This window comes from Bos taurus, chromosome 18, assembly GCF_002263795.3.
Source record: "Bos taurus isolate L1 Dominette 01449 registration number 42190680 breed Hereford chromosome 18, ARS-UCD2.0, whole genome shotgun sequence".
In the NCBI taxonomy this organism is placed as follows: Eukaryota; Metazoa; Chordata; class Mammalia; order Artiodactyla; family Bovidae; genus Bos; species Bos taurus.
In genome coordinates, this window is record NC_037345.1 from 53,974,702 (window position 1) to 54,000,112 (window position 25,411).

The 25,411-nt window shown below is 45.0% G+C and overlaps 1 protein-coding gene across 2 annotated transcripts in view; it reads left to right on the top strand.

Moving 5' to 3' along the window:
- The window catches only part of ARHGAP35 (Rho GTPase activating protein 35), a 115,233-nt gene that overhangs the window by 27,392 nt on the left and 62,430 nt on the right, over nt 1-25,411 (top strand). The window contains exon 2 of one of the 2 annotated variants that reach the window (XM_024978458.2): nt 12,052-15,928. In XM_024978458.2, the coding sequence (XP_024834226.1) occupies nt 12,245-15,928 (3,684 nt within the window). In that variant the 5' untranslated portion in view covers nt 12,052-12,244. Of the gene's footprint in view, nt 1-12,051; nt 15,929-25,411 lie in introns of those variants that run through there. The other variant, NM_001192398.1, reaches the window with a different exon arrangement.

Genomic DNA, 25,411 nt, shown 5'->3' on the forward strand with positions numbered 1-25,411 from the left:
TTGTTATCAGTCTGATTATAATTGCATGCACTCAGGTTATCATTTGCCCCAAGAGACCTACCTGTCTCCTTGAAGAACATCATTGTCCAGTGAGCCTGCTGACAGACAAAAGCTGTCAAGATAGCTTGGTTGTGAGATGCCATTTAACTAGTTTGTATCTGCGTGCGCCTCCCCTCCCTTCTGTGAGATTTAATGACCTAGTTGGGGAGAAAGTCCAGGCCTCTTGGCTACTCTCCAAGTGTTCTACCACTAAAATGTTGATATTACCTTTCTCAGATTTCTTCTGAATCATTTGTAGGCATGGTAAGTGGTTTTCTAAACTGATTTTGCCACTTTAAAGACTGTGTGTACTAGTACTTCTCACTGTAGGAATTTGAGTTTCTTTGGTTACTGGAAGAAGGCCTTTTCACTTGCCTCTGCTGTTTAGAATGGAGTTGAGTAGCCCGTGATAGGTAGGAATGTTTCTGCCTCCTGACATGGTAGTTGGCAAAGTAGGAGAGGCAGCTCTTTATAAAGGTCACTTTGGAAGAGTATTATTTAGGTACTTAGCATTCCTGGCATTCTTGTGGAATGATATAGGTTTATGGCCTTTTTATTAAGTTCTTAAAATTGAATGATCTTTAATTAGAAGCAAGCACATATAAAACTTTGTGACTCCAGACAACACTGGCCTTACTGTATTAGCTTATAGAGTGAGGTTTGCGCCTGTAGAAATACAGGCTTTGGAGGAGGAATCAGAAGGGGTGTGAGAAGGCTGTATTGAACACATCCTAGCCCTGTCCAGGCCATCAGCTCACTACAGCCTTGACTGTGTGGAATGTGGAACATACGCCTTTATAGCTCAATTGCCTTTTGATTGCTTCTGACTAGACTGTTAGTGCTCATGATTCAGCTGGTTGAGTTGAGCTTTTGTTAATACTATGGAAAATGGCATTCAGTAGCTTAAAAAAATTTTTTTTTAAACTCGTTACTGTAAGACTTAACAAACCATGATACATAGATTTGAATCATCATCTTTGAAATGGTCTGCTCTTATGTTTTAAATAAGACATTGGAGGAATATATAAATTCAAGGACTAAGTTATTACAACCCCCTTCCCACTGCCAGCGCCCCCCTCCCCCCGCCCCCCCAAAAAAGGGAGACAACAGCAAGAGAAGTCCCACCATCCTCTTGTATACGATTCTTCACTGGACAAAAGGGACTCAGAAAAGTGTGTATCATCGCTTCATCTGAGTGTAACTCAGGATGGTCCTTAATGAGGAAAACTGACCGGTCGGTGTATTTGGCAGAGCATTTTGGTATAAACAAGCTGTATATAAGTTTACCTACTGATTCCTGTGTTCTTTAGGGGAGTTGGTAGTCAGAGGGATCATCCTGTTGTGGACAACAAAATTAAGCCTTTGATAGGCTCTTTTAATGGTGGGTTTTCTGAGCAGAAAGTCGTAATAACAGTTGGATTGCAGGAGCAAGTGAGTGGTCTTGAGGATTTGGGAAGAAAGCCCCCTGAATGCTGAAAGCGAAGGAGCTGAGCTGAGTCGCATCTATTCACCACCACACCCTCTCTTCTTTCTACCGATTGTAGTAGTCACATAGCCATGTCATAAACGTTTTCATTTAAACATAGCTGGTGCTGTAGATAGTTAAAGTCAGTCTACTGATAGGATTGTAAAATGTTGCTATATTTTTCTATTTGTTTTTTTCAAGTGTGAGTTAAAAATCAGTAACTACTTGTTGTACATCGATTTTAAGACTTTTCCAAAGAAAGTAGCTGTGCTGTGTTCCCAGGGCCACGTGTAACCTGGGGAGTGGGAGGTGAAGTCAGGGAGAGGGGCACTCAGCAGGTTTACATTGGGATGGAGCAATGTGAGCTTTCTATGCACAGGCAACTGAGAAGGGTATAGTGTCACCTAATGTGAGTATAGTTTTGATAATTTGAACTCAGAGACACGGTTTTCGGAGTAGCAGGTGATTTCCTCTTGTAGGTAAGACAGCCGTCATGGAAGAGTAGGCAGGACCTGTTTTCCTTCTGAAGTCCGAAGGCTGCAGCGCTGGTTAGAGACGACTCATTGGCTCTCATGAAAGTTACTGGCCAAAGGCTTTCAAGGAATGGTGGTTGATAAGGAGGAACTAGGTACTCTTCTGGTGTGTTATCTAAGGGGAACTCACGAAGCTAGCATTTTATAGAAAATGCCGTTTATTAAATTCCTCACATGACCGCAGTGTTTTCTTAGTTATTTTTGAACTCCCCACAGGACATGTTACTTTGAGAGTTTGACGTTTATCTTGAAGTAATAGGTGCCATGTGGAACGTCCAGCAGAAGCTCATGAAAATAGAGCTACGGTGAGGGACAAAGGTTGTAGCTGTGATAAGCGGTGCTGACTAGAGGACGCTCCTTTTTGTCCCCTTCCTGATCATCTTGATTCTAGGATTTGATTAACCCGCCCCTGGCAGAGAGCAGAGTGTAGAAACAGCCCTGGGCTGGGGGTGAGGTCCAGGAGGCCTCGCCTGGAGCTGGGCTGACCGAAGCCTCTGCGGCTTCTCTTTTCTTCTATAGTTTCTGCGTCTTACCTGAAGGAGTCAGCTGCCAGCTGTCCGCAGCTCTGCGCAGATCAGTTCATCTAGACGAACTCTTAGTTGTTAATCCCAAGAAGAATCTTAGGAATTTTTTTTGGCCAGTTTTCTTCAGATTTTGCTTCTTATTTATCTGCCCTTTCCCCTTGGCCAGCTTCCTTGACAGTGAGACACAGGGTCATCGGCTTAAGTATGGGAAGGAAATTATGGCCTTGAGCACAGTCAGAAAGAATCTGGCTCTCAGGCACTTCCTGTGAGCCACCACTAAATTACAAAGACTGGGCCCTGACAAGGTTTTTCAAAGGGGCGTCTTACACCGCCACTGTGTCAGCAATTCCATCGTGAGCAGTTGTTTTTCATGGTACTTATTACGACCAGGTTTGAAGTGGCCTTTACACGGAAAGCATTTACCCAGTAGGGTGAGTGACGGTAAAATAGCAGAGGGAGATATGGAGGGAGGCGGAGAGTACAAAGATTGCTTTCAGAATTCCCTCTTTCAACCTGCACTGACTGTGCCATTCTTGCTCAGAATCCTGGGGCTTCCTCAGAGGATGAAGTCCAGACTCTCCTTATTGTGACAGGGCCTACCACACAGGTTTGCCCCCCACCTCTCCCACCATCCATGCCTTATGCTCTCCGTTCCAGTTCTTCGGCCAGGACAGTGTGGTGGAGTGGGGAGACAGGCCTGGGCGTAGGGATTTAGGGGTGGGGGAGGTGGCAGACCTGGGCCTGTCAGATGAGGCTGCATCCCTTACTAGCCACGTTATTTCCTTTCTCTGTGTGTCGGTAGTCGTTCCTCTGCCTAAGTTTCCTGAATGAGTTTCACAAAAGGAGCCTTTGGGGACAGGCAAGAGACTCTTTTTGACCCTTGTTCCTTTGGTAGAATCTTGGGAATTAGACCACCAAATGTCTGATCATTAGATTGGTTTTTGAACCATGAAGTTTTTTGAGCTTTAAAAATGTTTTTTGAACTTTTTTTTTTTTTTAATAACTATGGAAGTTGAAAATTTTTTTTCTTTTTATGTGGAATCTTAGCATATAAAGTAGATCAAATTGAGCTGCTCTGCTTAAATGCTGGGAGGTCTGATGTTCCACCTGTTCAGCCTTCTCCATGGCCCTGAAGAACTGCCAGTTGCATCTGGGGCCCTCCAGGGCACTGCTCCTCAACCCTTCTTCTCACTGATGCGTGAGGATTAGAGTCACCTGTTTGACAGGACCCCAGGAGAGGCCTAGTATAGATGGGGGAGGATGCATCCTGGTGGTGGAGAGAGGGCCGGGTTCACGTTCCAGCTCTACTTGCTAGCTCTGTGAACCTGTGTTTCTTCATTTCTCCAAACTATATCCTTTTGTAAAAAAAAAACTGTGAAGAAAACTATATAAAGCACGTGCACTTTGAACAGTTATGAAGTGAATGCCCTACCCATGCAACCAACCCAGGTCAGGAAATAGAGGCTCCATTCGTGTCCTTTTTCTCTCACACCTCCTTTCCTAGCCTCAAATAGTGAGGTGAAAAATATTCAAATAAGAAATAATGTTTTTCATAATGCCTGTTTGTTAATAGTGCCTACATGTAACATTTTTTCATTCAAAAAATCATTTTGTGTTATATTAATTCGTAAGTCCATCACCTCTAGAAGATTGGGATAAACACCTCAATTTAGAAGATTTTCAAAAATGATGAATTTAAGCCTAAGGCATGATTTTTGTGCTAATTCCAGGCTCCTTCCCATGTTCTGTCTTGTAACTATTCATTTTCCATTTCTCTCAGACCTCTGCTTTTAACTGTGTTTTGAAACAAGGCAAGTATAGAAGTAACTGAAGCTTCTAGAAAATGGGAAGGAGAAATATAAGTACTGGTTTTGTTAGTGTGAGTCCTAAATAAGTTTTTTTAAGCTGTGAATTCTGATTGTTCTCTACTAAAATTTAGTGGATTTAGAAGTTCTTTTCTGTTTCTGTATGACCATTGTTCTTCAGTACAGAAGATAAATAACAATAATAAAACCAACTGTTCTTATTTAAAAAGTTTATACATGTGCATAACTTATTACTAGCAGTGGTCTGTTTTAGGACTGGCAGTTTATAGAAGCATGCAAATAAGTAGCGAGGAATAATTAGGAATAATGGGCTGAAATCCTCCTGTCATCTTAAACTGCCACCAGGGGTATTGAATAGTGAGGCTTACTGTTGGGCTTGGATAATTCGACCTATTTTCCCCAAATGAAGAAATGCCTGTTTCTCCCTCAGCAAGACACATTTGGCTGGACGGTGCCCCAACTCTTGTATATTCAGATAAGTTTTTATGGAGAATGTTCCTTCAAAAAACTTTTCTTTTTTCCTGCTGAGTTTTTTTTTTTTTTTTTTAACTGAATAGATCAGAAGCAACTGCTGAGATAAATTTATAGCTTTACCGTTTCAAAATCTAAATGTAAAATTGACCTGAATGCCAGGGGATTCAAAGGTAAGACATGGCTGTGTTTTTGTGTCTTGGTTTGGTAAGAATCTCAGCTCACTCTATTATGGTAGATAGGCTGTCATACCAAGGCAGATTTGAGTGACCTCAGTTTCCATTTGGTCTCGGTGTTACATTTCCTTCGGCATGGAGTATATTTGCAGGTTATTAGAAGTTGTATGTTGTTGGTGGTGGTGGTGTAGGTAACTGGGAGAAACTGTGCTGCATCAGAGAGAAGGGTTTCTCAGCCTTTGGTTTTGTCTTTGTTTATAGTGGCTTTGATCAGAGCCTGATCAGAACTCCAGAATTACCTGAGAAAAAGCTGCTGAGGATAAAGTTTAAGGAAGTGCTTTTGCTGAAAGCAACTCCCTTCATTCATCAGGGGAATTTGATTTCATCCTGTGAATAACTGGGCTTAGAAATTTTGTTTCTTTGGGGACCGGCTTGTAGAGTTCTGCATGAGAACTGTGTCATGGTGGAAAATGGGCTGTTTGCTTTATTCTATGTGGGCCGGCTCTGATGGTAAGATAGCACACCCTGGAACGTGGAGGTATCTTTACCAGGGTTTGTGGGGGGAAATGAGTCAAGAGGAGCATTAAGGCACATTGGTAAAAAATTATATATGTAACATCAGAGAATCTTTCATAGCTGTTCTTTTAAAAAATTAACTTTGGGCCAGATTATTTTCAAAACAGACATCTGAATCATCAGTCCTTGAAAACTGTTTTTGATCCCTTTGTTTTCTGCATTGTGCTCTCTGGAGGGTGCTGTCCGTTGCGTTTGCGGGGGGCATAGTAAGAGCTAAGCGCGTGTGCATACCCAGTTTCCAAGAATAGCCCATCTTTTGTATGAGATTACATGTTTCAAGACCAGACACTTAGTCTTTCCAAAGACGCAGATGACCCATTTCAGAGATTGCCTGTACCCGGAGCCCTGGGTAGGTGGGTTGTGGTGGCCGTGAGGAAACCCCTCACTGACCAGGTGCAGCGCCTGTCGCCAGTGTGGCCCGAGGCCTGTGGAGCACTGTAGGGTGGGAGCACCACTGAGCTGTTCTGGGCTAACGTGTGCTCTCTGCTTCCTTTGTAAATCTGGCTTTCTGCGCCTTCCCCGTCATACTATTTTAATTTGCATTGGCCTGAACGGTAGAAATATAATGCTGAATTCAAATGATGTTTTCTTTCATGTATTGATAAGATGATCAGTTCCTTAGACTGTGTTGATTTGTTGGGTGAGGAGTCGAGGTAACAGTGTTACCAACAATAAATCACACTGGTGGAATAAAAGATTATTTTCACGTGAGAGGCTCACAGGTGAAAATACAGTCTGTCGTTGTCTGAGCCCCGCTGCCCTCTTCTACTTTCCGTGCTTGGAGACCTCTTTGCCAAACGGTATGTCCATTTTGGTCACCGTCATTCATGCCTTTCACGTCTGTAGAACACCTGGGCCGTCTCTCCAAGCCCGGCCAGTCTTTTCTCTACCAGTTCAGATTTTACTTCTGCTCTGACACCATTCCCAGTCTACCCCAGATCTGAATGATCTCTTCTTCTTTTTCTGGAGCCGCAGAAGTGCTCTATGCCATTTATTGTCGGTGGTCTACTTATTTAAGTTTAAAATATTGTGTCTCTAATAAATTATTAGATTCCCACCAGCAAGTGCAGTGCCCTCTTTCTACTTTGTTCCATCACATTTCTTAGATGCAAGTATGTATTTGATTTGGTTGGTAGACAGTTAGGTTCTCAATTCTAAGAACTAGAGACTAGAGTAATAAAAAAAAATGGTGACGGTCTCTGAATATTATGAAGGAAGGAGAGAATTCAGCGCTCTGTAACGGGCCGTCAAGTGGCCTACCTTTCTCTTGCATTCAGCCTTAAAGACCGTGTTGTGCTTATTGAGTTTGATGAAGTCATTTCAAAAGACACTTCTGCAGTAAAGAAAAGGGCATTACTTCAGGTGTTGACAGAAATCACACAGAGGAAGTGAAGATTCACTCTGGTGGTCTGCATTTTGTTGTCAGGTTCATAGGATGATAATTCCTATTTATAGTTAAATACTCTGATACATTATTTGTGCACTTCACTAGCTTTAAGGTTCTGTAAATTTATCTGGATTTCACAGATGAATATTCATTCACTCTTTTAGTTTCTTTTTGTAAAGAAAAACCCAACTAAAACATTAAGAAATTTTACTTTAACATTTAATAATATGAAAATAGAAACACTGGGTTTTTAAAGACTACTTTGTTTCAATTCAGTGGCTCAGTGAACCAGAGAGTAGTGTTTTCTTGTTACTGGAGCTTTTATAGCACATCCTTTCTGGCCTGATTGGAAAGTAAATTCCTCTGAAAAATTCTCCTTGAGGAATTTCTCTTACAGGGAAAATGCTTCCTGGTTAGATCCCCTCTTTTTGTTCTCCGTCTCCCCTCTGTCCATGTATCTCCTTAATACAGACATTTTAACCAGCTGCTGATGGTAATTCATAGCTTTGAAAATCCATTCAGAAATTTAATGTGGTGAGAAGTATGCGGTATTGAGGACATTTAGAAAATGCTCTGCTTTCTGTTAGATTACAGTGTGTATTTCCAATCCTTTCTCCTGTTGGAACTAAGAAGACTTATGGTAACAAGCCACTTTGCTAGTGGCTCACTATGAAATTATTTCCTTATATTATCGTATAACGTATAATTATTATACAGTGTTGTATTATTAGTTTTGGTGGTGTTCAATATATGGTTGTTTGAAACGAAATGCCTCTATTCTTTTCATAAGTAGAGTAGTTTGGGTTGTGAATAGTGGTGGTAGATCTGTGTTTTACAGGGCATTCCAGATTAGAGCAAGAAGCATTTCTTCTTGGGTGGGGGGTAGGGAGTGTGAGGTCGGGGATGGGAGGGTGAAGCGCACGCCGACGGAGCTGTTGACAGTGTGAACTGGAGCAGTCACGGTAATGCTGGATCACTGGCATTTCTGTGTCCTGTGAAATATGTGGTATCTTGGGAATGTTACCACTTCTTGCCCTGGGTGTTTTGTAGAGATGTTAAAAACGAGAACACCTCCTCTTACCTTCCAGTTGAGGTGCTCTTTGGGGAGCTAGTGTCTTGGTTAACCAAATCGCATAAACAGCGCCGGAAGCTTGGTGATGGGCTCTAAGAGTTCTTAGGAGTTGGCATTCTGTTTTAGTTCAGCATATATTCGTGACAAAGAATTGGAAATACTTTGGAGTGTTTTCCTTTCTGAAGTAGTTGACCTATGTGAAGCTAAATGTCAGGTTCTGTGTTTTTATCTTTCCAATACAAGTAGCTCAGTAAAGCTTAAAGATAAAAGGAGTTACTATTTAAAGGAATATTTTTTTCTTCCTCTGCCATTAACTCTTCAGTTTTGAAAGGATTAGTATTGGCAAATTATTACAATGGGTGTTCAGATTGTGCTGTTTGAGTAGCTTAGTTGCCCACAAAGAACACTGGTTCCCAGATTTAAACTCTGAAGACATTGTGAAGTCTTGAGCATACCCTGTCTTCTACTTTCTCTTTCTTTGTGGCCTTCAGATCATTAAATTTAGTGACTCAGCTAATTCTTTTTACCCACCTCTTAGAAAAGTTGAACGTGTTTGTGACCAGGCACTTAAGGTTATTTCCTTTAAACCAAGTGTTGAGACGTTTTTAGATTTATAACAGTCTTTGTTTACCGTGTAATTCAGTCCAATTGAGGAACTAGTAAAACTGTATTATTCAGACATCAAAGACAGACGTGTAAGAAGAGTATACTTGGACCAGGGAAACTATTAGGTTTCTAACAAGTGGAAAGTTACCAGATGTCCAAAAATTAACCACTCCTGTGCCAGCTAATTCTCACTTCTTACAGCTTTTTTAGTTTAGCCAGCGGTATTCTGGGTTTAAAATAACAGTTGCTACATTCTTGAGAGTTGAGAGTGTTTTCTTTAGCATCATTCAGATAACTGAGACTTTGACTTGAATGGGCTAAATAGAAATCCTGCCATTAAAAAATGGTTAAGTGACAGGGCGTTGAATGGACTATAGTTTTTAATTTAGTTCAGGACTGAGCCACTGTCTTTATTTCTTGAGGTTTACAAGCAGGTTGTGGTTTGTTTTCCTGTGATTATTCAGCCCACTTTCCAGAGCGTAAGTGGGATGACTGGCCAGCTGCATGTAGCATTTGCTTGAAGTAGGACCCGTGTCGCCAAGTTGAATTTCAAGACTGGTCAAGTGGGTGACCTTGAGTCCTGCCAGACCCTGAGATGAGGGATTATAGAGAAAGGCTCTGGTAGGGGAGCACTCTTGACTTCTTTAAACTTCCGTCAGCATTCCTACCTGAGGCTCTATTGAACCTGAGTCTCCTCATTATGTGTGCTACTGAGTGATGTGCAAAAAGCAGTTTGATTTTGTACAAATCTTTCCTTTTCAGGTATTTCAGAGATGTATGTAAACATGCGTTAGATATTCATAAGCATCTTATAATTTTACTTATGTAAACAATCACCTAGGGAAGTGGAGGGTGGGGAGCCTGGGTTTTTCTCTTTCCCAAAGATACTATGCTTGTTCCTGCTGAAGTCTGGAGCTTAGCTCTTATAGGAGCAGGCCATTAGATTATCTGGAGGCTGTTGCTTGCAGGCTCTGAGATTTCCCTTTTGAAAATGGTCAGTTTTTACATGCCATCTAGCAACATTTTGTCTCCAATAGAGGGCTTGACTTTCTGGTTTATCAAAGGAAGACATGGATGTTTGGGAAAGGTCTTTGACCTTTCAAAGTTATCATCACAGGGGTGCTGTCCCATTTGTTACCCGCTTGTATCAGTCAGAGTAACATGGGGTGGTCTGACTTCCTGTGGCATTTCTTGTGAGACAGGTTCACAGAAGTATATTAAGGTTCTAGAAATGCTGGGTTCCTACCAAGCATAAATGAGATTCAAAAGAAAATTGCTCTGTTTATTTTAAGATATTCTCTTTGGGAATGTCTCAGGAGCCTGTTTCTTTGGCTACAGGTTCGGCAGTTACAAGGTCATATTTACCTGTGTAAGTAGACTGCGGTGCAGTGTAAACTGTAGCAGCCAGAAGACCATTTATGTAGAGGCGGCCAGAGATTACGCGGTTTCCTTATTTGAGCTGGAAGGTTGCTGAAGACTTCGTAAGACATTATCATAACTTTTCATGACTTCAACTCTTCAGACTTCAGGTCCTTTAAGGTGCCACTTCTCAGCCAAGCTCTGTGGCTCCCTGTAGCCTTTGGGGAGGAATCGGAGCTCTTTGAAAGTGGCTTCATCTGGTCCCTGCTCTTACCTGCTAATGCATCTCACCTGTCTCCCCCCACATGCTCTGTTTCAGTTGATCCTCCCATGGCCTGCGCCCTTTCCTGGGGAGAGAGGAGTCTTTGCACATCTCATCCCCTCTACATCTCATCTGAGGTGGAACTTCCTACAGCAAGACTTTCCTAAATCTAAAAGGCTGAGTTTGGGGACTCTTTAATATGCTCTAAGAGTCATTTATTAATTCATTCCTTTAGTAAATATTTGTGTCAAACGTGGCATCATAGCCTGAAGACACAGAAGTGAGCAGGTGGGGTGACGGGCTCCGTCCTCACAGAGTTTATGTTCTTGTCAGGGAGACAAGCCCCATATTCACACTCCGCCCCCCCCATTTGTTTTTTTAAAAAGCTTTTTACTTGGAAGTAATTACAAACTTTAAAAAATGAAAACAATACAAAGGAATATCCTGTGCATTTTACCCAGGTTCACCTATTGTTAATATTTTACTTCATTTGCATTATTCTTTCTCAATATATAGATGTAATTTTTTTTTGAACCAGTCATGTCCATTATGGTCTTTTCCCTCTTAATACTTAAGTGTGCATTTCCTAAGAAAAGGGCTCTTCTCTCACGTGATAGTTATAAACTTCATAAATTGACACTGATAAAATACTTTTAATCATATCCAGTCATAGTATAGTGTCACCAATTGATCTAATGATGTGCCATGTAGCCTTCCTCCTCCAGCCCCTCCACCCCCACCCCATATAGAATTCAGTCTAGGATCTGATAATCGCACCTACTTATAATGTCTCTGTAGCCTCCTGTTGTCTGGAATATTTCTTTACAAAGCCATTCTTTGTCTAGTATGACACTGAATTTTTTTTTTTTTTTTTTAAAACAGGACTCCCCCCTGACCCCACCACCATCACCTTAATGGAATCTTGCTCATTTTGTGTTTGGCGTTTCCTGTGGTTAGGCTGAGGTGTAAGGCATTCCAGGCCACCACACTGCGCGGGGATGTTGTGTTCTCCAGGGGCATCGCATCTGGAGGCCCCTGGTGTCCTTCTGGCCTCTTTGATGGTGGTCGTTTTTCATCACTCAGAGTGTTGTCCAGTATCTCCAGTGTATAATTAGCATTTGTTTTTCTTCTTCCCTTTGCGTCTATTAAATAGTCTGTCAGGAGAAACCTCACTTCTGTACAAAATCCTGCTCCTAATCAAAATTCCCCCCCTAGATTAGCGTTAAGTGAGAATTGTCTGATGCAGTAGTATGAACCCAGGTTCCTGTTTTTTGCAGTGGATTGTAATTCATTTTTGTACTTAATCATTTTGGTGTCCAGAGTGTCCCATATTTGACCAGTCGGTACCCCTTGAAACCAGTTGCTGCGTCCTCATGAGGTGCCCTGTCATCCTTTCAAGGCATCCTTCCCTTCTGTTACAACACGTTGTTCCAGGCTCATGCTGTGCCACTCCTGCCCTAGCCCCGGAGTCAGCTGTCCCTCCGCGGAGCATGCAGGCCCTTGTTTTACTCCTCAGCACGCTGCTTCCTGAGGCGTCTTCCTCCAGTAGATGATACTGTACCTCTCGAAGGCACACAGATGTCAGTCTTTACTTGCTCTTATGGCTTTACCTAGCTTAAGGCCTGGTATACTTGATGTTTACTGTAATTATTTGTTTGTTGAAGAACGAAATTGGATTTTGCTCGTTTGGTGATTAAAATTGGGTTCAAAATTATGACACTGATTGGTTTTCTTTTTTTCTCTCCCCCCATCTAGGAGGAAATGTTGGCTATTCGGCGATGAGAAGTGGCAAAAACTGACCTCGTACTGGTATACAAACACTATGAGATCTGACACTTTTGCTTCGTGGGCAGCCAGCCCCCACTGATAATGTGGGGAAGCCTTTGGGTCCACGGGAAAACACTAATCTGATCTTGGAAGTGGCAGATTGTGGCAGGATGTGTCGACGATGATGATGGCAAGAAAGCAAGATGTCCGCATTCCCACCTACAACATCAGCGTGGTGGGATTGTCTGGGACGGAGAAGGAAAAGGGCCAGTGCGGCATTGGGAAGTCCTGTTTGTGCAACCGCTTCGTGCGCCCGAGTGCAGATGAGTTTCATTTGGACCATACCTCTGTCCTTAGCACCAGTGACTTTGGTGGGCGAGTGGTCAATAATGACCACTTTCTCTACTGGGGAGAAGTCGGCCGTTCCCTGGAGGATTGTGTGGAATGTAAAATGCACGTTGTGGAGCAGACCGAATTCATTGATGATCAGACTTTTCAGCCTCATCGGAGCACGACCCTGCAGCCGTATATCAAGAGAGCCGCTGCAACCAAGCTTGCATCAGCTGAAAAACTCATGTACTTTTGCACTGACCAGCTGGGGCTGGAGCAGGACTTTGAGCAGAAGCAAATGCCAGATGGAAAGCTGCTGATTGATGGTTTTCTTCTTGGTATTGATGTTAGCAGGGGCATGAATAGGAACTTTGATGACCAGCTCAAGTTCGTCTCTAATCTCTACAATCAGCTCGCAAAAACAAAAAAGCCCATAGTGGTTGTCCTGACAAAGTGTGATGAGGGTGTTGAGCGGTACATTAGAGATGCGCATACTTTTGCCTTAAGCAAAAAGAACCTCCAGGTTGTGGAAACCTCAGCAAGATCCAATGTAAATGTGGACTTAGCTTTCAGCACCTTAGTGCAACTCATTGACAAGAGTCGGGGAAAGACAAAAATCATTCCGTACTTTGAAGCTCTCAAGCAGCAGAGCCAACAGATAGCTACAGCAAAAGACAAATATGAGTGGCTGGTGAGTCGCATCGTGAAAAACCACAACGAGAACTGGTTGAGCGTCAGCCGAAAGATGCAGGCCTCTCCTGAGTACCAGGACTATGTCTACCTGGAAGGGACTCAGAAAGCCAAGAAGCTGTTTCTCCAGCACATCCATCGCCTCAAGCATGAGCACATTGAGCGCAGGAGGAAGCTGTACCTGGCAGCCCTGCCCTTAGCTTTTGAAGCTCTTATCCCCAACCTAGATGAAATAGACCACCTAAGCTGCATAAAAGCCAAAAAGCTGCTGGAAACCAAGCCAGAATTCTTGAAGTGGTTTGTTGTGCTTGAGGAGACGCCGTGGGATGCCACCAGCCACATTGACAACATGGAGAATGAGCGGATTCCCTTTGACTTAATGGACACCGTCCCTGCAGAGCAGCTGTACGAGGCCCACTTAGAGAAGCTACGGAACGAGAGGAAACGAGCTGAGATGAGAAGGGCGTTTAAAGAAAACCTGGAGACTTCTCCTTTCATCACTCCTGGCAAGCCTTGGGAAGAGGCCCGCAGTTTTATTATGAACGAAGATTTCTACCAGTGGCTAGAGGAATCTGTATACATGGATATTTATGGCAAACACCAAAAGCAGATTATAGACAAAGCGAAGGAAGAGTTTCAGGAGCTGCTGCTGGAATATTCAGAGTTGTTTTATGAGCTGGAGCTGGATGCTAAGCCCAGCAAGGAGAAGATGGGTGTCATCCAGGATGTGCTTGGGGAGGAACAGCGGTTTAAAGCGTTGCAGAAGCTCCAAGCGGAGCGGGATGCCCTCATTCTGAAGCACATTCATTTCGTGTACCACCCAACCAAGGAGACGTGTCCTAGCTGCCCCTCCTGCGTGGACGCTAAGATTGAGCACTTGGTGAGTTCTCGATTTATCCGACCGTCTGACCGGAATCAGAAGAATTCACTCTCTGACCCCAACATTGATAGAATCAACTTGGTGATCTTGGGCAAGGACGGCCTTGCCCGAGAGCTGGCCAATGAGATTCGAGCTCTTTGTACAAATGATGACAAGTATGTAATAGACGGGAAAATGTATGAGCTCTCCCTGAGGCCAATAGAAGGGAACGTCAGGCTTCCTGTGAACTCTTTCCAAACACCAACGTTTCAGCCCCATGGTTGTCTCTGCCTTTACAATTCAAAGGAGTCTCTGTCGTATGTGGTAGAAAGTATAGAGAAGAGCAGAGAGTCCACACTTGGCCGGCGAGATAATCATTTAGCCCATCTCCCCCTGACTTTAATTTTGGTTAACAAAAGAGGAGACACCAGTGGAGAGACCCTGCACAGCTTAATACAGCAGGGTCAGCAGATTGCTAGCAAACTTCAGTGTGTCTTTCTTGACCCTGCTTCCGCCGGCATCGGTTACGGGCGCAACATCAACGAGAAGCAGATCAGTCAGGTTTTGAAAGGTCTCCTGGACTCCAAGCGCAACTTAAACCTGGTCAGTTCTACCGCTAGCATCAAAGACCTGGCTGACGTCGACCTGCGGATCGTCATGTGTCTGATGTGTGGGGATCCTTTTAGTGCAGACGACATACTCTTTCCTGTCCTTCAGTCCCAAACCTGTAAATCTTCCCACTGTGGAAGCAACAACTCTGTTTTACTTGAACTCCCAATCGGACTACACAAGAAGCGCATCGAACTGTCTATTCTTTCATACCATTCCTCATTTAGCGTCCGAAAAAGCCGATTGGTCCATGGGTACATTGTTTTTTACTCAGCCAAACGTAAGGCCTCCTTGGCTATGTTACGTGCCTTTCTCTGTGAAGTGCAGGATATTATCCCTGTTCAGCTGGTTGCACTCACTGACGGCGCTATAGATGTCCTGGATAATGACTTAAGTCGGGAGCAGCTGACCGAAGGGGAGGAGATCGCTCAAGAAATTGATGGGAGGTTCACGAGTATCCCCTGTAGCCAACCCCAGCATAAACTGGAGATCTTCCACCCCTTTTTTAAAGATGTGGTGGACAAAAAGAACATCATTGAGGCTACGCATATGTACGACAATGCTGCCGAGGCCTGCAGCACCACCGAAGAGGTGTTTAACTCCCCCCGGGCAGGCTCCCCCCTCTGCAACTCCAACCTGCAGGACTCAGAGGAGGACATCGAGACCCCATCGTACAGCATGTTTCGAGAAGACACACCATTGCCCTCTCTGTCCAAAGACCATTCCAAGCTCTCTATGGAACTGGAGGGAAATGATGGGCTGTCCTTCATCATGAGCAACTTTGAGAGTAAACTGAACAACAAGGTGCCTCCGCCAGTCAGACCAAAGCCTCCTGTGCATTTTGAGATCACCAAGGGGGACCTGTCTTACCTGGACCAGGGCCACAGAGATGCACAGAGGAAGTCCGTCTCGTCGAGCACCTGGCTACCTCCAGACGGGTTCGATCCTTCTGATTATGCTGAACCCATGGACGCTGTGGTCAAGCCAAGGAATGAAGAAGAAAACATATACTCGGTGCCCCACGACAGCACACAGGGCAAGATCATCACCATTCGGAACATCAACAAAGCCCAGTCCAACGGCAGCGGGAACGGTTCCGACAGCGAAATGGACACCAGCTCCTTGGAGCGGGGCCGCAAGGTATCCATGGTGAGCAAGCCAGTGCTGTACAGGACGAGATGCAGCCGGCTGGGGAGGTTTGCTAGTTACCGAACCAGCTTCAGCGTGGGGAGCGATGACGAGCTTGGGCCCATCCGAAAGAAAGAGGAGGATCAGGCATCCCAGGGTTATAAAGGAGACAACGCTGTCATTCCATATGAGACCGATGAAGACCCGAGGAGGAGGAATATTCTTCGCAGTCTAAGAAGAAACACTAAGGTAAGACACGACTTTAGAGCTCTTGGAGTGACTTGTACAGCATCTTGGGGAGAGTTCATTGATGATGACAGAGATTTTCAAGGACAGCTTACCCTGGCTAAAAACCGCTGTGTGTGTGTTTCCTCCTTGACTTGCCTTAAAAAGTAAGCAGTGTTGAAATGATACAAATGAACTTACAAAACAGAAAGAGACAGACTTAGGGAAGGAACTTACGGTTGGAGGATAGAAGGGATATTTAGGGAGTTTGGGATCTACACCTGCACACGGCTGTATTTAACACGGATCACCAATAAGGACTCCGGTGCAGCTTGTGGAACTCCACTCAAGGTCGTGTGGCAGCCTGGATGGAAGGGGAGTTTGGGGGAGAATGGATGCATGTGTATGTGGCTGAGTTTCTTCCTTGTTCACCTGAAACTGTCACAACGTTGCTAATTGGCTATACCCTAATACAAAATAAAAAGTTGGAAAAAAGTAAACAGCGTCTCAGAAAGCTACTACTGGTAGCTCTCAAGTGGTAAGGACTTTTGGAGGGATAACCTGAGAAGTCTTTGTCCAAAACAGTAGTTAGGTAATTACTGAAATGAGCAGATCACGTAGAACTTGTCAGTATCCGGACAAGCAGCGAGCTGGTGACGACATGCTTGGCCTTTCTTCACTGAAACACCAGAATCCAGCATCATGGTCCTTAGTCTTTGACTGAGAAAGGAACGTTTCATCCATACATCTCTTAAATACTCCTTTTTCCCCTTGATGATCTGTAAAGGTTGCTGCATTTTAGGTAGGGAAAAATTGGATGATTATTTTACTTGAACACGTAAATCATTGAAAGGTCTTCAGTTACATAAATGAAAAATAATCTTGCCTCTGCAGGTTATAAACCTGTCCCATGTTTGTAAAATGGAAGTGCCCTCCAGCTCTTTTAAGTGAGTTGCTACTGCTTGCAGATTTGATTCAGGGACCACAGGTGGGGTGGGAAGGGGGAAAGGCCGACTGTGTGTAGGAATGCCAGGCCTGCTGCCAGACGCAGGGGACACAGCCCAGCGCAGCGGCAGGCGGAGTGCCGTGTAAGGGGCAGTGCGCTCTGTCCTTGTGGACTTAGACCTTGAGATCTAAAAGACGTTTCCCAACTTTATTTCCCCTAGTTAGGGGAAACACCCTTTATTTCTCGGAGGAGGTGTCAGTGAGACACCACGACAGAACGCTTAGACACAGGCCGTCCCCCAGCATTGTGTATGCAGGGGGCCCCAGGGTCCAGGCTGCCAGCTGGTACCTCCTGTCAGATCTGCGGCGACATTAGATTAGAAACAAAGTGCACCCTGACTGTACTGAGCGTGAATCATCTGGAAACCACCCCCCCTCCTTCCCAGTATCGCTCCCTGGTGCCAAAAAGGTTGGGGACCGCTGGTGTACAGGATGGTTTCTCTTCATTGAAAGTTTTTGCTCCTTTCCCTGCTGTGAAATGGCAGAGAACAAAGTCATGTATCTGAAAGTGTTTCAGGGAACTTTGGAAGAAAGGTTGTCCCAAGCTTTCATCATTGCAAGATATACCAAACCAGAGGGCTCTTGAGTCCAGGCTGTTTTGAGAGCTGACAATTCTGATGTAGAATGCTATCTGGAGGCCAGTTCTATGGCTCATATTGGCTGAGAGGGCCCTTGGAGATGGAGGACCTTGTGCCGTGGCCCTCACAGGGAAAGCCTGTTCACACCCTGCCTGTCCCCGGACGGCATACAGCCTGCCCCTCTGCCGCCATGGCCAGAGCGTCCAGAGCTCTGACCTATGGCGTGTCAGAAGGGGCAGGGCAGTATCGCTGTGTGTTCTGTTCCCCTCCCATTCTGAGCTCAAGGTTGATAAACAGCGTGGACAGTCTTCTGTTTGCTCTCCCCATGTTTGGTTTTACTTTTGTCAACCTTCATCTGCCATCAGTATTTTGTTCTCTAAAAGCTAGTGGTGGGCAGGCCAGTGGAAAGCAGTTCTTATGTCAGAAGCCAGAAAGTAGCCTGACTAGCCTGCCAGTGTTTCCCCGGAGCTCTCCTGTTTGATGATCCTGGAATCCAAACATTTTGAACACTGTGACTTTCCTCTCCTCCTCCAAGTGAAGACTGTTGCAGGCACAGCTTATCGAAATGCTGACAGTCTTCTAATTGTGGGGGTGTTTGCACACCTGGGAATTAGGGAGGTGGCATAATACCACACTGTGAATTAGAACTGTTTTTCTGACTTCTAGCTACATTTATAATACTGTTGAAAATAATGCTTGTAAAACGCATCCCCAAACAAGCTGTGCTCTAAAGAGTAGGCTCTGCAGAGAACCGCTGGCTACAGGGACCTCTGAGATAGCCGCCTCCATGCTGGTCACGTGCATCTCCTCACCTAGAATTGCCTCATATGGGTCAGCGTGCAAGGAGTGACCGGCTTCCCGTCCCTCCTGGTTATCTGGGCCCCACCTCTTCAAGTCAAACAGAAACGATTACCTCTGGCCCCAGAGCAATAGCGTGCCAGAAGTCATTTAGGAGTATCCTTTGGAAAGAGTGAGTAAAAGGTGAAAATGTCTTTTCCTGCCTTGGAAAATGGTGCCTTAAAAGGAGCCTCGCTGCTTTGTCATCCTAATGCAGAGAGAAGCGGAGTCTTGATTCTGTTCCTGATGGACACAAACCTTCTATTAAAATCTGCTGTTGTTAAGGAATCAGACTGACACTTGTTCTACTGGAAAAGCAAGATCCCATGGGGCAGAGAGTGCCAAATCCCCCTACACAGGGGCATCTGGTCTCTGACTTTTATTGGCATGACAGAGCAGTACAGTATTTATTTGAAGTGAGGGGAGAGCCAGGTGGTAGTGGGAAACAACACGCTTAGTCCCTCCCACTCGCCAGACACCACTGGGGAAATGGCACAGGTCGCTCTCACCCACGCCGCAGCACCCAGGGGAGGCAGCGAGACGCGCACAGCTTCTGAAAATAGGTGGTCTGCCTCAGAGGGCGAGGGCGCAGGCATCCTGTGCTGGGGCTGGTTAAGGTCATGCAGTGTGCAGTGGTGGGGAGCCGGGCTCTGGGAGCCGGGGGCCTCCATCAGATGCCAGTTCCTCCAGTTCCTCCTCGTCTTTGCTGGGGCTTTGGGGACGAGATTCACCTCCCATGTCCCTTCAGCAAGAGGAGCCAACGCAGTAGCACTTCTCTCATAGGGTGCGAGAAATGGAATGAGACTGTGCATGAAAACACAGTGAACTGCGTGCTGGATGAGCATTCATCGTTATTTAACTTGACCTTGAAGAATGAGTAGAATTGAAGAAGTGCTGTGAGGAAAGGAAAGACTTAACGGTGAAAATGCGCATGTTGAATTCAAGGACAGGAGAACGCTGGTCTGGTCTAGCTGAGAGCTTTAGGGACCCAACACTGTCCCTCCCTTTTCTCTAAGTTTTAACCCTATATGTCACTTAGCTGCTTTCTCAGCCCTTACCTTATCAACAAGCCTAACAACAGCCAAAAAAGCTATGCTCCGAGTACCTGTGTCATGTGGAGAAAGAAAAATTGCTCAGTGCCCTTGGCTGATATTCTGGATTAGCTCTTTACTGTAAAACTGGAGTTGGAGTTCAGGGAATGGCTTTCGTTTCTAATAATGAAGTGCAGACTGTGAAGCTCACTCTCATTCCGGGTCCTTTTCCCAGCTGAACCATTTAGCAACCCACCCTCATAGTGGGAGCCTTCCGCACTCAGCTGAATGAAATTGAAAATCTACGATTGCACTTCAGTGGGGTCCATGAATAGATGCTTTGTCCGTAGAGAGTTGTCGTTGCACATGGTCTCTGTCTCCCAGCACCGTGCGTTTGCAAAGATGAGATCAGGAGCAGCAGGGTCTTATTTTAAAGCCAAAGAACAGGCTGGAGCGCCTTGGTCCACAAAATGTACTGTTTGGGCAGGCTCACATTGCTGAATTCAATGTGCTTGACCACGGATTTAAAGAGAAGACGCTATTGGCTGTTTACCCTTCTATCTGGTGTGCTCTTATTTTGTGTTTTAAAAAAATAGACAAAACAGAATCATAAAGAAAATCTTTGAGTCACTCTAGCTACCACATGACAAGACAACCTATTGAAAAGCAAACCAATTCAATCACGCATTGTTTGGTCTATAAGGCACCAAGTAACCAGTTTGACAGTTTGTGTCCCCCCCGGTGAATTGGCTTATTTCATCGGATTCAGTGAATTGGCTGGTTGTTGTGGCTTTGTGTGGACACAGCTCTCATTTTGTGAGGCCTAGAACGGAGTTAAAGTTTCTAGTGTGAATAAAAACCAGCTGGGGAGTTGGACTGCTCCCTCACCGGGAGGGATGCTGCATTTTGACAGGCTGAATGGTGTGAAACATGAGCTCTTTGTAACCTACCCGGGAAGGACTCCCAGTGTGCGCTCCAGAAGAGGCTGGCCCTATCTGAGCTCTCTAAGGCCAGATGAATACCTTGATCTTAAAAATGGTGTTGGGATGCCGACTGGACCTTGGATTTTCTGATTCCTGAAAGAATTTTTTCTTTGAAAAGAAATGCTCTTGCTCCAAGGGCCTCCCACATGCCGCTAGTGGTAAAAAAAACCCGCCTGCCAATGCATGAGATATAAGCGATGCAGATTTGATTCCTGGGTCAGGAAGATCCCCTGGAGAAGGGCATAGCAACCCACTCCAGTATTCTTGCCTAGAGAATTCCATGGACAGAGGGGCCTGATGGGCTGTAGTCCACAGGGTTGCAAAGAGTTGGACACGACTGAAGCGACTTAGCACTCTTGCACGCTTGCTCCAAAGCACATGTCCATTCACTCTTTCAGGAAAGAAACATTCAGCTCCATGCACGGGCGTTCCCTGAGCGCTTGTATGCCTGGCCTTGCGCTGAGTGTCACACGGGTGGTAGTTGTGCTTGTGTTCATCTAGTTTACCATAACGGAGAAAGACAGATTTTATCCATGTGTTTACATACATTTTGAATGTGGCCAGAGTGACGGTACAGGGTGCTAAGGGATTGTATAGCAAGGAGTTTTACCCTCAACTAGGGTAAGCTATCCAGGAAAGCTCCCTGAGGAAACGATACATAAAGCTGAGACTTTTTTTTGGTAATAATTTATTTTTGGCTGTACTGGGTCTTGCTCGGCGCATGCAGGGCTTTTTCTAGTTGCAGCAGGAGGGGGCTCCTCTTCATTGTGGTGTGTGGGCTTCTCGTGGTGGTGGCTTCTCTTGTTGCAGAGCACGGGCTCCAGGTGCGTGGGCTCAGTAGCTGTGTTGCACAGGCTTGGTGGCTCCCAGGCATGTGGAATCTTCGTGGACCGGGGATCAAACCTGTGTCCCCTGCACTGGCTGACAGATTCTTAACCACTGGACCACCAGGGGAGTCCTAAAACTGAGATTTAAGGGGTAAAGCAGGCAAAAGTCAGTGAACATGGAGGCTTCTTGGGGTAAAGTTTTGAGAAAAAGGTGTGGGACTTGGAGCTGAGAAAATGTGGCACGTGCAGAGAGTGAGGGAGAAGCAGGCAGAAAATCAGAGACACTGGATCCCTGTGATAGGCTCTGCAGACACTTCCCTATACTTGCTGGACACCGCCTGTATGCCAGGCCCAGTGCCAGGCATTCTCACACCATTTTTTTTGTTTGTTTAATTTAATTTTATTTTTTAACTCTACAATATTGTATTGGTTTTGCCATATATCAAAATGAATCTGCCACAGGTATACATGTGTTCCCCATCCTGAACCCTCCTCCCCCATACCATCCCTCTGGGTCATCCCAGTGCACCAGCCCCAAGCATCAAGTATCATGCATCGAACCTGGACTGGCGACTCGTTTCATATATGATATTATACATGTTTCAATGCCATTCTCCCAAATCATCCCACCCTCTCCCTCTCCCACAGAGTCCAAAAGACTGTTCTATACATCAGTGTCTCTTTTGCTGTCTCGTATATACGGTTATTGTTACCATCTTTCTAAATTCCATATATATGCGTTAGTATACTGTATTGGTGTTTTTCTTTCTGGCTTACTTCACTCTGTATAATAGGCTCCAGTTTCATCCACCTCATTAGAACTGATTCAAATGTATTCTTTTTAATGGCTGAGTAATACTCCATTGTGTATATGTACCACAGCTTTCTTATCCATTCATCTGCTGATGGATATCTAGGTTGCTTCCATGTCCTGGCTATTATAAACAGCGCTGTGATGAATATTGGGGTACGTCTTCATCATCTGTTTCTCTTGCCAGTCTTAAGGGAGTGATTTTTTAAAATCCAGGTGTTAGAGATGAGGACACTGAGGCTCATTTGGTGCCCCCAGGTTAGTATGGTTACTAAGTGGAGGAGTTGAGATTTGGGAACCCCAGTCTTCTGACTTCGGTTTTCTGTGGGTTTTTAGAGTCCAGCCTCCGAGAAAGATGGTAATATTCAGTAGCCAGGCACACATTTGGAGCACTCAGTCAGCCCAGTCAACTTGTTCATTTCAGACAAAGGACTCTGGTTATTATCTAGAAACATCTATTTCCCCACACTGCCCCCTAAGAACAGCGTGATGGTTTGTTTCTAGCTTCAGTGTCTGCTTGAATAGAGGACAAAAAAGGCATGGAGACGCTGAAATAGCAACTGGAACTTTGAGAAATTGTTTTGAACTGGTGTCACTCGGTTCTCAGTTTATTTTAAGCCCAAAGAACTGCTGTAGTTTGTTTTTGGTGACAAAAATAGGCTATCTTTAACTATCTGCTTTAGCTTAGCACACCTGTTCTTTAAAAAAAAAATGACAATAGGCAACCTCAATCTATTTTTCAAAGAACAGAAGATTGCTCTGACTTTCACTGAGCCAACTTGTTCTCCTCTACTGCCTGGTGATACTGATTCATTATTGTAGAAATTCAGGTTATTTCAGCTCGAGTCAGGGAATCACCTCTACTTCCATAGAGAAAGGACTTCTAAATACTTTTTATCCAGTATTTGAGAGGAGGCTAGCAGGTAAAAACTGAGCCCCACAACTCTGAGAAGTCTAGATTGAGTGAGTGGTGAAGTGGGCAGGAATGTTTATGAACATTTCCGGAAACTAGTGGGCCCTCCTCTCTGCTTAGCCTCCTGTTGCATTGGCTGTTCAGCAGGGATTGACCCAGATTCATGCCCATGTGGCGCAAAAAGCTATGGTCTATAAGTTTGTCTGGGGCCTTTGAGGGGATGGCGTGCCTTTCTTTCCTTCCCCTTCTTGCAAGAGGGAGGGCTGGGGCTGCTGGGAGACTTCATGCTGCTCTGTGGTTCATCCCTAAGTGAAGGTGCTCCAAGTTTGAAGGAGACAAGGCTAAGCATTTGGGCTTTCATAATAGGGTTTGCCAGTAAGAACAATTCCATCCTTGGGTTTTCTGTTAAACTTGGGCTTAGATTTTTTTTCAGAGCCAGAAGCGGGAGCAGCAGAGCCAAAAATACATTTGGGGCATGAACGAATAACTTAATTGAAAAAATCCTTTGGAAGCTGTGTTGGAAATATGCAAGAATCATCACCAGTCAGAAAGCTGTAATGTTGGATGTGGAATGCAAGAGAACACTTGGGAAAACCTGGAGTAATGTAATTTACAGCATCTCTAGGTTTTCCTAAGATTTCGCCCACTTCACAGTCAGTTCAGGGTGGGCCATTGTACAGCTTGGCAAACCATATGGGTGATCCTCTCGGGCTTTGCTTATTGTATCACTTTCACTCTCAAGGGGGAGAATTGCTCCATTCAGAGGACACTGTCCCCGTTCCAGACTATGTTCTGTATATGACATTCCTCCTCAAAAATAAAAAACACAGGCTGGATTCTGTTTTTTATTTACTTTCGTAGGTAGGTTACCAAGAATTTAGAAGGCTGTGTTAGGTGTTACAACTCCAGTGACCATATTTTCTGACCTTAAAATCCGGATAAGTAATTTGACATGGATAAGGATATTTATTGGAGAAGAAAATGGCAGCCCACTCCAGTATTCTTGCCTGGAGAATCCCAGGGGTGGGGGAGCCTGTTGGGCTGCCGTCTCTGGGGTCGCACAGAGTCGGACACGATTGAAACGACTTAGCAGCAGCAGCAGCAAGGGTATTTATGGAGACCAGGAGAGAATATTTGAAGTTGACAGTTTCGGATCACTATATAGCTGTTCCTGCACCTCTGCTTGCTCTGGATACATATCTTCTCTGATACCAATTAGATTATAAATTCATCGAGGGTGAGAGAGGACTTTGGTCTTAGTGTTAGCTCTGCTGCTAGTGACGTTGGGTATAATTCATTTAGAAGGAAAGACAGGGGCTTCCCTGGTGGTGCAGTGGATAAGAATCTGCCTGCCAGTGCAGGAGACATGGGCTTGATCCCTCGTCTGGGAAGATTCCACGTGCCGCGGAGGAACTAAACCATGCACCGCAGCTGCTGAGCCTGAGCTCTAGAGCCCGTGCTCTGCAGCACAAGAGGCCGCTACAGTGAGAGGAGCTCGTGCACCGCAACGAAGGGCAACCCCTGCGCCCGCAGCCAGAGAGCCCCAGTGCAGCAGTGAAGGCCCAGCACAGCTGAAGAGAAATTAAATAAGTTTCTTTGAGAAAAGGAGAATCGCGTGGATTCCTGTGTACTAGGAACTTAGCCTGTTAGGAAGCCAGCCCTGTGTGCATATGGATGCCTGTTCCTTGTCCGGTGCCCATAGGGTGACACAGGGAATTGATTCCCTCATGTGTTTCTTGAAAGGGAGTCTGTGATGCAGTACTGTCAGTATGAACAAGACTCTCTGAACCTCAGTTCCTCACATCCTAGGAAGAGCAGCACGATGTCAGAAGAAGAAAAATACTCTGCCCACGGAGAGGGTCCTCATCTCAACTAAACTGAAAAGCTATGAAGAAACACTGGCCTTGCACTTCATTGGACACGGTTTTTATTCAAGTGTCAGCTGCGCACGTGGCTCTAGAACCCAGCATCTTACAGATGGATAGAAGGCTCCTCTCTTGGCTTTTCCTTGCTGTGTGGCGGGCATTCTAATCTTCTTGCCCTGTGAACTTGGAGGAGCTGTGGGCTGGGCTTAGTGTCCCATAAGCAGGAGTTTCCCCTTTATGCACTTGTTTCGGAAAGGCCAGAAGCCGGGGGCAGATTCCAACCACTGTTTCTCCCCAGTGCGACACTGGCAGAAACTGTTGGTTTATTTCTTTCTTTGCTACTTGGTTAGTATCAGGCCTAAGAATCAGGCATTAAGGAAACTTAAGGAAAAAAGTTTTTTCCTTAAAAAAAAAAAAACTTCACAGGTTTTTTTAAGGAAACTGTGAAATGAAGAACAATGGACTGTGTTATTTATTCAAAAAGTGCTTGTCCATAGGACAAAGTGAAGAGGTTTTGAGCTGACCCAGTCCCTTGTTTATGTCTGTGGCGTTTCATCATGGAGCTAGGTCACAAAGGAGACAGGACAGGAGGCTTTGACGTTCGCAGGTCACTGGCCTCTGAACCCTGGCTGTCTCAGTGCTGCTGCTCTCTGAGCC